Here is a 16,107-nt window from a genome sequence, read left to right as displayed (position 1 = left end):
AGCAAGTAATTGGTCTTTAGACATACCCTTCTCTTTCTGCAGAAAGGCATTCTCTAGGGCTTGATTAGGAAACAAAATAGTCACACAGATTTGAAGATTATTTAGAACTATATCAACATGATGGTATAACACAGGGTATCGGAATGCAAGCTTACAGCTTTTTTTACAGGTACAGACCATTATTCTGAACTAGTAATTGGTGCCACATTATCTTAAGTAGTTTTTGAAATACAGCTTTTGCATTAGTCAAGGAGCTAATCCCTTCTGTTACAGACTTCCTGAAATGTTTGTATCAATAACTTTCTTCCACTAAATACCTTAATTCGCTAATGGATTTAATTATCTGCTTAGAATAGCTAGCAACAGCTTGGTGCATACAGTACCTAATCGAAATGTTGCTGCTGTAGAATCCACTAAAAATACTGCAACAAACAAAGTATAACAGGCAAATCAAATGGCATCTGCAGTAGCAATTTTCATAGCATTATACATTTATTTTGTATTTTTTAAATCTAGTTTAAAAAATCACGCAAACATATCACATCAAATCAAATCTTTATTACACTCTTAGGCATGTATTTTTATAAAACTGTGCATTGCTCTGACTGCTTAGACCACGGGTATCAAACACAAGGCCTGTGGGCCAGATCTAGCCCATGGGGCCATCCTGTAAAATGTAAGGGACTGACCCACGTCACTTCAGCCCAGTCCACCCGCGTCGCTTCGACCCAGTCTACCCAATGCGAAGAGAAAACATCGGGCCAGTGTGGCTTCGGCTCGGTCTACTCAGTGCGAAGAGGAAACACGCCAGCAGTTTGGGTAGTGGCATCAAGCTGACCACGCCCATCCAGTTGGCCATGACCAGTGATTGGCATCAAGCTGGCCACGCACACCCAGTTGGCCACGCACACCCAGCCCCCCAAGTTCAACCACAGCCCTGATGCAGCCCTCAATGAAATTAAGTTTGATACCCCTGGTTTAGATAATAGGGTTTTCATAGCAGTTTTATATTTCAGGTGAAGCTAGAAATAACCTAGAAGGTCTGGATTACTGGGGCATTTTTTGTTTTATTCTGATTTTTTACATTGCCAGATTCTAAACATATTCCATAAAGTAAACTCCATTGCATCCTTCCTCTCGAATTTGTGCCCCAGTAATTCAATGCATACTCTATATCAGCGGTCATCAACTGGTGGTCCATGGACCACTGGTGGTCCACGAGAAAATTTTGGTGGTCCGCAGAAAAATTATTTGCATTTTTTATATTGCACTAAATCGGGTTCTCAAACTAAGCCCCTGGGATGGATACGTGCAATGAACATTTGTGTTGCTGCAGAGATTCTCCCCTTTGAGGTCTTTTTGTGTTGGTCGGAGGGGGTCAGAAATTCTGACTTGGGGCTTTGGGCGAAGAGCCGGAGGACCTTGTTCCAGTGGGACTGCGTCATGGCCTGGAACTGGCTGACCATCTCAACCTGCTGAGCCTCCAGGCACCGGTACCTGGCCTTGCACTCCCACAGATTGGAAAGCCTATGTTCCTAGTCCTCAGTGAGGTGCTTCTGCTGAGCCTCCTTCTCGGTCAGATCCAATTTGAACTGATCCAGCTGTTTGGCTAACTCTTTCTCATGGTGGCTGCATAGCTCCAACAACTGTTTCCTGTTGGGGCCTAAGGAGCCCGGGCGGGCAGGTGAGGAGTGGCTGGGAGGGAAGGGGTGAATAGAGGCCAGTGAGGCACCCCTTGATGTGAGTGATGTCAAGTTGGCCACGCCTATCCAATCCCATGACCACCTTCCCATACCCACCCAGCTGGTCATTAGGCAGATCATATTAGTGGTCCGCGGGATTTAAAATTATGAATTTAGTGGTCCCCGAGGTCCGAAAGGTTGGTGAATCCTGCTCTATATCACAGCCTCGGAAAATCCAAAAATACAATAATGTTAAAATTTATCCACGTGGACTGATACCTCCTGCTCAATTTATTCTTTATTCAGAAAGACCAGGTCAGCACTTTAAATTGCTGTGATGGGTCTGATGAGACTTACAAATTCCTGAAACAGATAGATCAATATATTCAGAAACTGAAGATCCTTTTTGATTTATCCCTTGGTTAATAGATTTTCCCCAAATATATCAAACTCCGGGAGTGAAATGGCCCAATACCTATTGTTATTAGAGATGGAGTCAATCATAGCCCATTAGGCAGAGACCTGGCAGATGTCACGGCTCTAATAGAGCATTAACCGCAAAAGAAAACAACTTACAGTCCAAAGTTTATCATTAGCTGGAAACTTTGCAAGATTCCATGACATAGAGAAGTCAGACTCATTTTACTCACAAACAGACTATTATCTGCATTACTGACAAATTGCTATGTGTGAACTTAAACAAGCCCAACAGCTACAATTTCCACTGCAAATTGTAAGCTGCACAATTGTTCAATAAAGCAGGAATACACTGCAAATTGATTTTTTTAAAATGTGCAGGTAAGAGATCATGACTGCCTTAAAACTTGTCTAATAGCATTGTCAGCTCATAAAAAGAAAATGAGCGAAGGGAAGGATATTACACTCAAACCATTATTTTTCAGCCATGGATCTAATAATAAGTTTTCTATCCTTTCATCTGTAAAATGGGAATATTTGAATGCTGCTTTGCATGAAGATTGGATGGTGGAAAAAGCAGTAGGGATGCTTAGATATTTCAGATGCTATTTATTCTGGTTATATGTATATATTTATATTTAGGTTTTATGCTATCAGATTTATGTGACCTGGATTGGCTTATGTCTGTGTAATGATTTTATGGGAAAACCAGAATAGATAGATAGAGTTTAGAGTTTAGAGTTTAGAGTTTATTAGATTTCTATACCGCCCTTCTCCCAAAGGACTCAGGGAGGTGTACAGCCATATTAAAACCCATAGATTTATAAAATTTAAAACCAATTAAAATTGAATATAAAATTTAGCCGCAAATTAAAACATACATACATTTTAAAAATTCATACTAGGCTAGTCCGGCTTGCTGAAACAGAAGGATCTTAAGGGGATAGATAGATAGATAGATAGATAGATAGATAGATAGATAGATAGATAGATAGATAGATAGATAGATAGATAGATAGATAGATAGATAGATAGATAGATAGATAGAGATGGTAATAGTGCTAGTAAATTTATTATATAAAAATAATAGGAGATGTTAATATTATTAACAGTATTTTTGAATACTGTTACAAGAATTCCTTCTGATCTGCCAGTAGCTGGTATGCTTTGAAAAGCAAAGAAAAAAGTGTACGCTTTTTAGAAAATCAGTTATTTTAAATATTACATTACACTTAGAAAGAGTCCAAAGATGAATAAGCATCTGTTCTGATTACACTTTTCCCTACATGAATGAAAAAATATCACCTAACCTCAGTAAATACTGATGTGTCCATTAAACGGCATAATTAAGCACACCGTGCTGATAACAGATCACCAGGATGCATTTCTCATTTGTCTTTTTGGCAGCCTGACATCGGAGGTGTCTTGTTATTCCTGAAAGAGGCATCTTGGCAATCCATGCTCGATATTTCCTAGTGTTTTTGGTCTCTCCGATTATATGTCAGTGGGTGCCACAACACAGCAGCATGGATTTAGCTCAGCATTTCTTGCTGAGCTAAACCCCAATAGATGCCCTTTGCTTTTTGTGTTTTAACAAACAGGAGGCTGAATTTCTTCACCTGCATTGCAGCAAAGGCATTTTAACATATTTTCCCTCTTATCTTTTCCTTGAATGGAATGATTCAAGTAACCACAGTTTGAGGTGTTTGATCTCTGGGCACCATTTCATCCTCTAGCTTCTCACTTTCTCTCACCTCGCCCAAACCTCTTAGAACAGGGTTAGCAAGGAGGGGGGACTCAAGATGATGGCTAAAAGTGCATCAGCAAAGCTCCGCCTTTTTTTAGTGTTTCATGTATGACACATGTAAAAAAGGGGTGGGACTTTGATCACACAGTCACAGTAGCCATCTTCACATTTTGAAGACCCTCAAGCAGAAACCTCTCCAGTGGTTTTCTCACCTTTTCAGCTTGAGGGTCGCACTTGGCATTGAATGTTGTCTTCCCATATCTGGGGGGGGGGGGAAGAGAAACAAAGAAATGAATAGTCCCTGATCAACATTCAAATTGAATCAAATTGAATGTGAATTTAAGGAATTAAGGAGAGTTACAACAATTATTTGCCATGTGCTACTTGTCAGCAACATTTGGAGAAGCTCTAGGAACCAAGGCCAAGGCTTGGAAGGGCTGTGTGCAGTTTTGGGGCCTCAGGTAGAGCATCTCTGCTAGAAGAAAATACTCAAAGTCTATTAAGCTGTTGAATACATATACTGAAGTAGTCTTTTTGTATTTTTCCCCCACCTTTGATTTGGCATCAGGTAACACCCCTGAAAGCTGTTCAGTCAGGAATTGTCTGCCAAGGAGGTGGATAGAATTGATGGTCATAATGATTATGCAACATAGGTAAAAAAGGGGGAGTGGCATCAATCACAGCCTCATTAATCCTTCTGTTCAGTCCTCTTCCACCCCCCCCCTTTTTTTTGGTCTGTTTATGGCCTAGATTTGCCTGCTCATAATCCTGCATCCACCAATTTCTCCTGACCTAACTATGCTATGTATTCTTTAGGGCCCTGATGGCGAACCTATGGCACGGGTGCCACAGGTGACATGCAGAGCCATATCTGTGGGCATGTGAGCATTGCACTAGCTCCGGCCAGCTGATTTTTGGGTCTTCCAGGCCCATTGGAAGACAGGAAACTGGCTGTTTCCAGCCTCCGGAGGGCTTCTGCGGGGGGAAGGCCGTTTTTGGCCTCCCCATGCTCCAAAAAAGCCGCTGGAGCCTGGAGAGAATGAAAAACGGCCCACCCTGCCATCTCATGCCAAAAGCGGGGGGAGCATGGGGGGTTCATGCATACATGTGCGGGGGAGGGGCACATTAAATTATGGGTATGGGCATGCATGCATGCGACCCCCCCACACACTCTTCCCGCTCTTGGCACACGACAGCAAAAAGGTTAGCCATCCCTGCTATAGGGCTTCTAATATTAAATGTCTATAGAGATTCTCAGTCATCTGGGTCATGGTTGTCCCAAAGGTGCTTTTTCCAAGAGGCAACCAGAAAGTCCCGTTGCCTCTTGCAAAAGCACCTTTGGGCTTCTAATACTAGCATTTCTATAGCTCATCTATATTGTAATTGATTGCAGTTGCAGTTTGCTTCTGTTGGTTTGCAACTCTGATATCATCTTAATATTGGACAATCTGGTCCTATAGCTGTAAATTTATAAATCTATACATGCTCTTTCACTTATGTTTTGTAATATATTTAACACATACTGTATAGAAATGCACACAACCAAAAACTTAGCATTAATAAATATTTTTTTTAAATGAATAATCTAAGAAAATAGAGGTGGTGAATAGGCAATAATTTTTAATGGATAAAATCAATCGATAAAACTAAAAGAGTGAAAATGGTTAGACAAACCCAATAATTGAGTATGGATGACTAAAGAATTCAATCTTTGTGAACATTGGCATAGAATGAATTGATTTCTTATTAATGTGTGAATTATAGAATTTGGCTACTTTCCTAATTTTGCACTTCTCCAAATATTACAAGTGTCCTGGCTTTAAATTCGCAAATTATGTTTTAGAAATCTTTATTTAAATAGAAAAGTCATATTTAAATATTGATTTTGAGATTAGTTTTCTCCAAATTATTTGACAATGAAAGAACTTTCATATTAAAAAAAAGAAAATGAGATAATGAGAGAGAAATATCTCGAATTTGTTTTAGTAGAAGCAGAAAGGTGGCTAGAGTCATATCACAATTTTTAGTGCTGCACCAAATGTTCTTATTTGCATTTTTTTTAAAAAAACACTATATTTTGTCAAATTTGTAGTACAGTACTTCTTTTTGAAAATAAGATTGCCTATTGAAAACAGTAATTTGATACAACAGGGAGGAGGATGAGGAGAGTGCCATTTAACAACCACACTTTCACCATCACAACCTTAGATCCATACCGCCCCTTCCAGGGACCTGAGACCAAGCTTCAGTCATTTAATCCGAGTTTTGGTCCTTTCTCATCCAGAACATTTTACCATATTTCAAACTTTCTGACTTGCTTTGCTCTAGTTTGTTTCACACTCTGCTTTATTATGTTGGCAGTCAATGCAAACTTATGACTGAATGCCTCCTAGCTGTTCTACATGGCAAATTGCTGGCGGGAGATATGCGATGTGCGGGCTCAGATAACATAGGAAAGTGTTAGACCTTCATGGAAGGAAGCCTCTTATTATCATAGCAAAGGTGCCAAGAAATTTCCATTGATTGCATTTGGCTCATTATACAAATAGTCTCATTCTGCCCTGCTGGTTCAGTTGTGCAGCCAGGCATTCTAAGATCATCAATATTCACCTGTGGGAGTCTACCTGTGTTCTTCTTAGCCTGGGGGCAAATTATCAGCAACTGGAAAGAAGAAAATAGGCTAGCCGAATTATCCAACTGTATGTATCCACCTTTTTAGTTCATTGGCCTCTTGAGACTCAAGTGTATTTTCACTTCTGTTCAAAAGGATGCTCTGTAGAACATGCATCAGAACATTTGGTAAGGCAGGAACTATATATTGTAGATATTTTTTTAGTTTGTTTCTTTGTTAAGGACTAATGGAAAGTAATGCTAGGAAATCAGAAATTATAATTCTTTATTGAATCCCAGCTTTCTATGTTTGGGATAACTAACAGACATCTTTATGGAATATGAATTTAGATACTTTTTACAAATAATTTCCAAGGTATGTATTACTAAACGTACAGTGAACATTTTAGTAACTTTTTAAAAATTAATACACAATATATTAATAGTAGGTTAATATTTGAACTATGAAAGTCCCACCTCAATTGACATTCTATAAACAACTAATAAAGGAATAATTGGGGGGAAGGAATTTTATTTGTAGTCCAGCTAGAAAAAAATATTTCAACATAGCATAGAACTTCATTTTATTTTTTGTAAACAGCCTGATATTATAAGGTAGTAACCATTACACACTTAGCAACCGTTCAAAGTTACAATGGTCCTCCTCAGGGCCATGTCAAGGTTTCAAGTAACACATCCCACATAATAAGAACTCCGAGGCAGTCAAATTCCTCAAAGAACATTTTATTGGGACATATCAAATTGGCATGATCCTGGTTCTAAGTGTTCCCCGGTTTTTCACCCAATTAAAAGTAAAACTTTGTCACTTCCCCCAGAGTCACATGGGCCAATCAGCGTACAGTCCAGTTGCTAAATGACCTCAGTCTCTGTTCTGCCCCAGCTACAGGCCCCAAAGAACACAGCACACACAAAGTCCATACAAACCTTAGTTTACTAATTAAGGACTACTAATGAGCTTTCTTAGTAGTTGTTCGAACACAGGAAAAGTTTAAATCAGTCTTTTCTGAACAAGGGCTGTTAATTTAACTTCATTAACAGCCGACAAGAATCCAAAGAATAACTCCTCAATTCTGAGGCATAGTATTTCAGATAATTGTAATCTTAATGTGGTTGGCAGAATGCCCAGAAGCAATTTGCAGGAAAACTGATAAGAGAGAAACAAGAGCCAAATCAAACGTTTTCTGGAATCAAGACGCGAAGGAATATGAACGAAGTTGTTTCCTGCAAATTGTATCAGTCGTCGTCCTTCCTTAAATAGGCTAGGGGAATGGCCAATTAGCTCCAAGCCTTACTCTCGAAGAGACCTCCTCCTAAGGAGCCACTCCTGCCTTTTAACAGCTCTATGTGCTCGTGCATCGAGAAGAAGTTCCTCCTCTTCTTCCCCTTCACTTATGGGAGCTTCTGGAGGTTCTGAAGGCCCTGGCTGAATCCTCGCCTCTGGCACTACATCTTCTCCAGCCTCCTCATTGTCTGACTCGACTGCCAGCTTCACAGGCTGCTGGTGCAGCACCACACCAGCCTCCTCGCTGTCGGAATCAGCTACTAGCTGCACAGGTCGCTGACGGGCCACAACAGTCTCCACCACTGGAACACCACACCAACATCCTTGATTCCCAGGGGAAAGAATTTTATTTAGAATACAATACCCCAGCTATCTCCCCACCTCCCACCCTGGCCCCTTCGCTCCAGGCTGTGTCAGCCCTGAAGCAGTGAGAAGAGAAAACTCCCTAGAGAACTACAAATAAGAAAATGGCCACAGTTCGGTCAACTTCAGGGTTGACAGTCTACTTAAGATATGGGTTTGCAGTCACATGATCGCTTTTTGGGTGTTCAGCAACTGACCCGCAGTTGCTGGTCTTTGCAGCATCCCAGGGTCACACGACTGCAATTTACAACAATGTTTTTTTGGCCCCAAACTGGTTTTTATTTCTGGTTTCTGGCAAAAAAAAAAACCTATTGCAAAGAATAGACTCACTTAACAACTGCTCTAATAAAGGTCCTAAAATTGGATGTTGTCATGTGGTGACCATGATCATCATTTGTAACCTTCCCAGCCAGCTTCCGATAAGCAATGTCAATAGGGAGAGACCAGATTCGCTTAACACCCTCATGATTCATTTAAAAACTGCTGTGATTTGCTTCTGGCAAAGAACTGGCAAAGAAAAGGTTGTAAAATGAGGCGCAACTCACTTAACAACTGCTTTGCTTAGAAAGGGAAATGTGGAGCTCAATTGTGGTGTAAATCGAGATTACCTGTAGCAGGAAGGGTTCTGGGAGATACTTCGGGAGTGTATCCCAATACTCCTAGCAGAGTCACCCAAGCCATGAAGGTCACCCCAGTGGCCCAGTAAAGCACCTATCTTGGCAGCAACAATATAAAAAGACATTGACTGAAGATGATAAGTTTAGTGACAATGGCAAAAACTGAATTTTCTACTGAAAGGGAAAAGGCAGTGATAAACTATTCCTTTGTTTTACCAAGAGAATGCATAGGGATAAACAATGTAAAGGAACTGAGGATATAATACCAGATGATGGCACTCTCTGATCAGATGGCATTCAATGTGCTGCTGAGGAAGAAATCAGGATATTTCTGAGTACAGCAATAATGGTGTTTATGAACAGCTAGATTAAAGATGTTGTGGGGGGGGTTGTTGGGGTTGCTATGCAGAAAGAGAAAATTTGAAGCTACAAAGCTGGAATTACATGGGAACATGAAATAAAAGCAGCATGAACATGGAGAAATTCAACATAGTGAAAAGTACAATAAATCTACTACACTTAGATACCTCAGGCTTCAGCAAATTGAAATAGACTGGAATTAGACACTTTCATTCAGAAGATTATAAGGATTGCTACTCAGAACACGAGTAGTAAAGAGTATGAAAATAAAAAACATTTTAAAAAAACAAAGAAGGAACAGCTTTGCTTTCATTGTCAGGAAGGATACAGCAATGACTACTTGTGTACAGTGCAATAACTATTTGAATAATATTAATAGGACTTCACAATCATGAAGTCTTTAATATGATGATTATTGAAACTTACACTCCAACCACTGAGGCAGAAGATGAGGGAGCTGCTAAGTTTTAGGGTGAAGCTCTATCTGCAATTGACAGAACATGCACCTAGATGTGCTGCTTGTGATCAGAGATTGGAATACCAAGGTTGGAAATATTAAGAAGGAATAGCTACAGTCCATAATTGAACTGTATGGTCTAGGAAGTAAAAATTCACCAGGAGAATGACATCAGTTTTTGCCAGTCGAGTGTCTTTTCATTAACAATAACAAAGTATTCGAACAACAAAACCAATATCTATACATCTGATGAAATATGCAGAAATCAAATTAATTGAATTATTGGTACAAGGAGGTGGAAGAATTTGGCTATAACAGCAAAGATGTAAGGATTGACTATAGAACAGATTACAAACTGTTTCTATGTGAGACAACTCAATCTAAAGCAGAAGAACAAAGCCAACCAATTTCCACAGTATGATCATGATGCCTACCATTTTCAAAGAGAATATCACAAATCATTTTGAATTCTTGAACCTCATTAACAGGAAACTAGAATAACTTGGAATGAAATCAGAAAATTGTTAAGAATTAATGTAAAAAAATATTACCAAAAAAAACCCAATAACCCCAGATTAAAGCAAACTGGATGACAGAACAAATTAATAAATTGGCCAAGAAAGGAAAAAAATGCTAGACCAAGAAAGACAAAGGTATAAGCAAACTTAATAAAGAATTTCAGAGAGCTGTTAGAAGAGACAAAAATCAGTACAATATTAAAATGACACCTGTGAAAACATCAATGATTAAAACAAACATGGAAGAACAAGGAAAGTATTTCAAAAGATTTTCAAACTCAGAAAAAGATTCTAATTTTGAATTAACATGTTGAACAAGTATTTATGCCAAGGAAAAAAGACTGAAAGAGGTTATTGAAATTCTGCACAGTAGAGATATTACAAAATATTCCCATTTACAATATAAGATAAAGTTAGATCAACATTCTGGTCATTACCAGATTGGAATTGATGGAATATCCATAGAAGAATAAGCAATAGAAGAAGAATCAGTAATGGTGGCAGCCAGACTATGGCAACAAATCTGGAAAGTACTACAATGGCCAATAGATTGGAAGAGCCAATCTGATTTTCCTTTCTTATATTAAAGAAAGGAAAATCAGCAGAATGTGCAAACTATTGTACAATATCCTTAATTTTACATACTAACAAAATAAACCAATGCAGATTAGAATCCCACAAGGAAAAGATGTCTATGGAGATTCTCAATTAGCCAAGTCATTCAAACTCATATTGGAAAAGGTGGATGAACGTTATCACTAATGTATACTAGATAATTAAGAATGCCAAAGAACAGCTAAAAGAAATCAATTTGTGCTATTTTAATTATAGAAAAGTCTTTGATAATGTCAACCATATCAAGCTGAGGAATGTGCTTAGGAAAATGGAAATCCCAGAACATCTTACTGTCCTCATTCAAAAGCTATGCACAAAATAGAAAACCACAGTTTGGATGGAACATGGTGAAAGAGACTGGATCTAGGTTGGCAAAGTTTGGTACAGACAAAACTGTACATTTTCTCCTTCTTTATTCAGTCTATATGCTGAATATACATCGAGGATTGGAAGATGAGTGTAATTTTAATGGATGAGAGAGAGTAATAACTTAATTGTTATTGTTTTAAATTAATCATCAAACTCTACTCATTTCCAGTGGCTTCTGCCCATTGGTTCAATCCAGAATGGTGTGTTTGGGTTCTGTCAATTAAAGAATGTCATCTTGTGCAACTCACACTTACTCTGTCTCATCTTTTCAGTGTTCCAAGTCACCCAGAGCCATTTGGGAGTCAGGGGTCTTAAAAATAAATTTTAAAATAATTTTTTTTTTGTGAGCCATGTACAGTAATACTGGGTTTTTTTTTTTTATTATGGTCCATCACATAGTCAGACAGATGTTCAGACTGGCTTTGGCATTTTCGTCCACCTATCAAGTCCTTTTCAAGAATCTAGGATATGCAGATATGGATGTTTGATGGTAATATAGGATGTAAGCTGTTCCCATTAAAGCTGCTTTTTGCAATTGACTGATGGTGAATTTGTCAATACCAATCGTGTTCAAGTGGTGCTCCAATTGTTTTGGGATTGCACCCAAGGCACCTATTACTATTGTACTATCTTTGCTTTCTTTTGCCACAGTTGTTCTATTTCTATTTGCAGGACTTTGTATTTTGTTATCTTCTCCAGTTCTTTTTCTTCTGTTCTGCTGTCTCCAGGTACTGCACGTCCACAATCCAAACTTTTTTTGTCTTTTTTACTGACAATTGTCAAGCCTGTGATGTTATGTGTTTGAATTCTAAAATCAGTTACTGTATTATTCTTATATATATTGCTGGGCAGGGTGAATGCTGAAACACAGAACATGGAGAACGTAATATTTTAGTCTCTTTGAATATAACATAAAATATTTGGGCCATTAGTGTCTTTGGAGATTAGGATGATACCAGTGGTGAAATCAAAAAATTTTACTACCAGTTCTGTGGGTGTGGCTTGGTGGGCATGATGTGGCTTGGTGGGCATGGCAGGGGAAGGATACTGCAAAATCTCCACTCCCACCCCACTCCAGGGGAAGGATACTGCAAAATCTCCACTCCCTCCCCACTCCAGGGGAAGGATACTGCAAAATCCCCATTCCCTCCCCACTCTGGGGCCAGCCAGAGGTGGTGTTTGCCAGTTCTCCGAACTACTCAAAATTTCTGCTACCTGTTCTCTGAACTACTCAAAATTTCCGCTACTGGTTCTCCAGAACCTGTCACCCCTGGATGATATCTTTCAACAATCCAGGCACCAGAGAATATTGCTGCATTTCAGGTAAGGTTTGAAGGAGTTGAGGCAAATTCTATTGGAAGGAGTTCATAAGCTTACAGGCATGGAAAAAAAGTATAGCAACCTTATCATTCTCCAATGATGCCACTGCGAATACAGCAGGGATACTGAACTGGACTCTAAAAATGTGAGGTAATTCATTATGCAAATTCCAAATTTCTCCAAGGAAAGTCAATTATTTTTAAGATCCTGTGCCAGTCTCCATACCACCCAGCTTTCACAAGTTTCATTTTCAGATAAATTATACATGACACAAGCATTTTTTTTCATAGCAGAACTGGCTCCTCTCCAACTTATTGAGACTCCATATCCTTTCCATACTCTGCAGAAACACAGATCTAGGCAAATTGATCTTGGTTCAGTTTATAATTCTTTGGGATATAAAAGACTCCTCTCCAGAATATACTATAGAAGTGGTATAGACTCAGTGCATGGGAAAACTCAGGTACCAGTATTCAAGGGCAGGTTGATATTCTTAGAAAGGGAATTATGAACTTCATAATGACTACTAAATCACTAAACTACGCATGACTCATTTGATGGCTGGCTCATCAAAATCAAGCTACTTTGTGATATGCTGGGAACAACAGAATGAATGCTTGCTGTACAGCAAAAACTATCTTCAATATCAATCTCAACACTCGTATTATTCCTGCTGAAATCACACATCTGTCCTATCCTATCTAATCTAGCAGCTGGCCTGAAATTCTTTTGGGAAGATGGCTTTAGGAGAGCAGTTCTGAATAAAAAGTTTATGAAGTTTTCCTAAAAAAAAACTTTGGTCTGGAAATTTGTACCGAAAACACTTGTTGTAGAAATGTCTTTGATTTTATACTATGGCATGATTGTTCTAAATGCCAAATTCATATTTGTTATTACCTTACACCGTATGAAGCAGAAAAAAAAACAGTATCAGTGAACCACAAATCTGGCACTAGAGAGTAAAATCTTAAGTGAACCTGAATACCTGGAGCCTGAAAAAGGTGTGAGCACACCTGTCTAAGAAATTAATCTTCATTCCTGGAATCATAGGAACTCAACTTCTAGTAAAAACCTGGAACCAATTTCTTGAGGAAAAATAGAATAAACCATAAAGTGGCATAAAGATTTGCAGTTCATGAAATCACCCTGGTTGCCCTCTAGTCTATTACAGCTGATTTTGAAACCATTTTTTCCTAAGGGCACGTCAAAGGCAATTCCAACATGAAATTCTGATTCAGATCTATATGGCAGTGCTGTGACAACAAATACTTCAACAGGCTAAATCCTCCCAGCTATAGCTGGAAATGGTACTGAAATTTCATAGGATAAATGGGCACTAGTAATCACTTTTATATACAATTTTCAAGACACAAAGGAAAATGTTGCTTCAAGAACTGAAGGCAGCTCTTCCAGATGAAGTTAACAGATTCAGATTATAGTAGTAGTTAGATTCCCTCGGGGAACGTCATAAACAGAGTGTGCTCAGAAGGTATTAGCCTTTATGGTTTGTCTAAATACTCCAGGAATGAAAAATATAGCCTAAAACATTCTTTAGCTATCATGGCTAATAGCTTTTAATAGATATAGCTCTCCTATGTCATTCCATGCAACTTTAAAGCTATCCTAATAAGGTTTCTATATCTGGGGAACAACAGTGCTAAGAATATAACAGTCTGGCATGGGAAGAAAAAGAAAGCCTTTCATTGTTTTAACTTTCCATCATGTTTGGGAAGTCAACTCATCTCCAATCTCACAGTTTAAAACTCAGGTGTTAATTAGTTTTTAAAAAGCAATGCCACAACACCTTCTGAGTTCAGTTTAAGGGATAAATGATATTTTTTCTTATTTAATTACAGGAGAGTCGATTATGTTTTTCCCGAGATGTACATTTTAAAATTTGACTCTTTTCTTTTCCTTTTTCAACAGGCTGGCGCTATAGCTACTGCTTTTTCCCATCCTACTCTAATTTTGTTTCGTTTTTTTAATATTACTTTATTCTTGGCAACAAAGGTCACATGGTGTTTTGCTTGCTTGCTTGCTTTTTGTTTCTTATGGTGCAGCTTTGATGCCAGAAAGAGTGTTTATTTCCCCAACATGAGCATTTGAATCCCTCCTCATATCACATACTCTCCTTTTCCCCTCCTCTCTCTGCATTACTTAGAGAACTTGTTTTCAACAGGTTTCTTCTGACTCCCTGGCAATACATCTCTGCAAGAAACAGCGCCTGCCTGCTTTTGGATACCAAAAGCTGGTATAAAGTGATAAACAGGACATTGGCATAAGGCTCACGTTATTGGGGTGGGGGAGGAAAGCTTGTCTTAGATTGTAATTTGAATGCAAGTCAAAGAGATAAAAGTCCTTCCCTGTGGAACAGGGGCTACTGTACCTGGCTCTGGGCCGTTCAGGTCGGGAAAAAGGAGAAATTCTTTGCAGGTTTCCAGGTCCAGCTGGGGCAGGCTCTTCTGGCGACATAGGTCAGTGACAATTCGTGCGGCCGTCTGACACTGGGTTTCCTGCTTAGCAGCACTCATTTCCAAACTGCATCTCCCTTTGCCTGCTCCCTGGGTGACTAGCAAACACGACAGTGGGATGGCAGAATCACAGCAACAGGGTCACATATATCCCAGGACACCATTAGCCTACTGGTGCCATTGCAATGCCTCCCTGTCCAGAGTCAACTCAAGGGATGCTGGCTTGATCAGTGGCCAGTGATGCTGCCCACTGCCTTCTGACTGTCTCGTTGCATCCGAGGGCTGAGAGCCGTACTTACTGACAAGGCGTGTGCTGTACAAGTAATTCTCCTCCCCAATTCAGTCTGATTTCCTCCCTGCATATTTCAGAGAAGCTTTTTTAACCCCTTTAGTGCTGTGTTTTTCAGGTAGCGGAGGAGGTACTTCCAAGGACCTGGTGTAAAAAAAGTGCAGCTCTTTGAGGTAATGGGGAGGGGGAGTTGGCACTGAAATCTTACAGCACAGCAGAACGGCTTGTCACAACACTGAGCTGAAGCTGAGCAATACCATTGGTTGCTACACCGGCTGCTTTCAGCACAAGGGAGAAAACAAGTTTTATTTATTGGCTTATTGCAGCCCTAAACACTCTAAACTGCATATTGTTAATAGGGTGCCAACCCTGTTTTGTGTTCAGTAATTAGATCATTGTTTTAATTTATAGTACCACTTCTGGGTTCCCACCATCAGAGCAGGCTGTGCAACTAATCTACCCGTAGAGAAAGCACCAATTGTCAGGCATGAACAATGATCACATAATGGGCAATTAAAACAATACTCAGTAGAAATGAACTCTGGAGTAGGAGAAGAGGAGGAAGCCAATCTAACAAGGAATGTACAATGTGCCAAGGGGTTTATAGCTCTTTTTGTCACAGATCATAAAAAAGTGGGTGTTTGGAACAATGCCACTGCACTTACACTGTCACATAATTACCTGTTAAAACAACTCTGTATAGAAGCAGTGCAAGACAAATTTCTGCAAATGATCCTGCACATTCAGTGTGTTATGCCCTGAAATAATAGCCTATTTTAATTCCAGATACATTGAATTCATGCATCCGTTTGTTCATCAAACAGAATCATACACAGATGAACAAAGTTTGTTATGGCTGTCAATTCCATTTTATTTATTAGGGGAGGAGCACATGTCCTCTTGTCTTCTCTTACAGCTCATCCCCTAATTCGACATCCACGGCAACATCGTAGTAAAAAAACATTACTA

General features: G+C 39.2%; 1 protein-coding gene across 2 annotated transcripts in view; it reads right to left on the bottom strand.

Annotated features, from left to right (window-relative positions):
• Positions 1–15,319, bottom strand: part of SYT6 (synaptotagmin 6) — a 147,175-nt gene extending 131,856 nt beyond the window's left edge. The window contains exon 1 of one of the 2 annotated variants that reach the window (XM_034414265.2): positions 14,765–15,319. In XM_034414265.2, coding sequence (XP_034270156.1) covers positions 14,765–14,909 — 145 coding nt within the window. In that variant the 5' untranslated portion in view covers positions 14,910–15,319. The remainder of the gene's footprint in view (positions 1–14,764) is intronic. The other variant, XM_087889353.1, reaches the window with a different exon arrangement.
• Between the last annotated feature and the right edge of the window lie 788 nt (positions 15,320–16,107).

This window comes from Pantherophis guttatus, chromosome 3 (genome assembly GCF_059756535.1).
Source record: "Pantherophis guttatus breed Tessera chromosome 3, ASM5975653v1, whole genome shotgun sequence".
NCBI classification, from domain to species: domain Eukaryota; kingdom Metazoa; phylum Chordata; class Lepidosauria; order Squamata; family Colubridae; genus Pantherophis; species Pantherophis guttatus.
The sequence above is the reverse complement of the archived record's forward strand: the minus strand, read 5'-3'. Positions and strand labels throughout refer to the sequence as shown.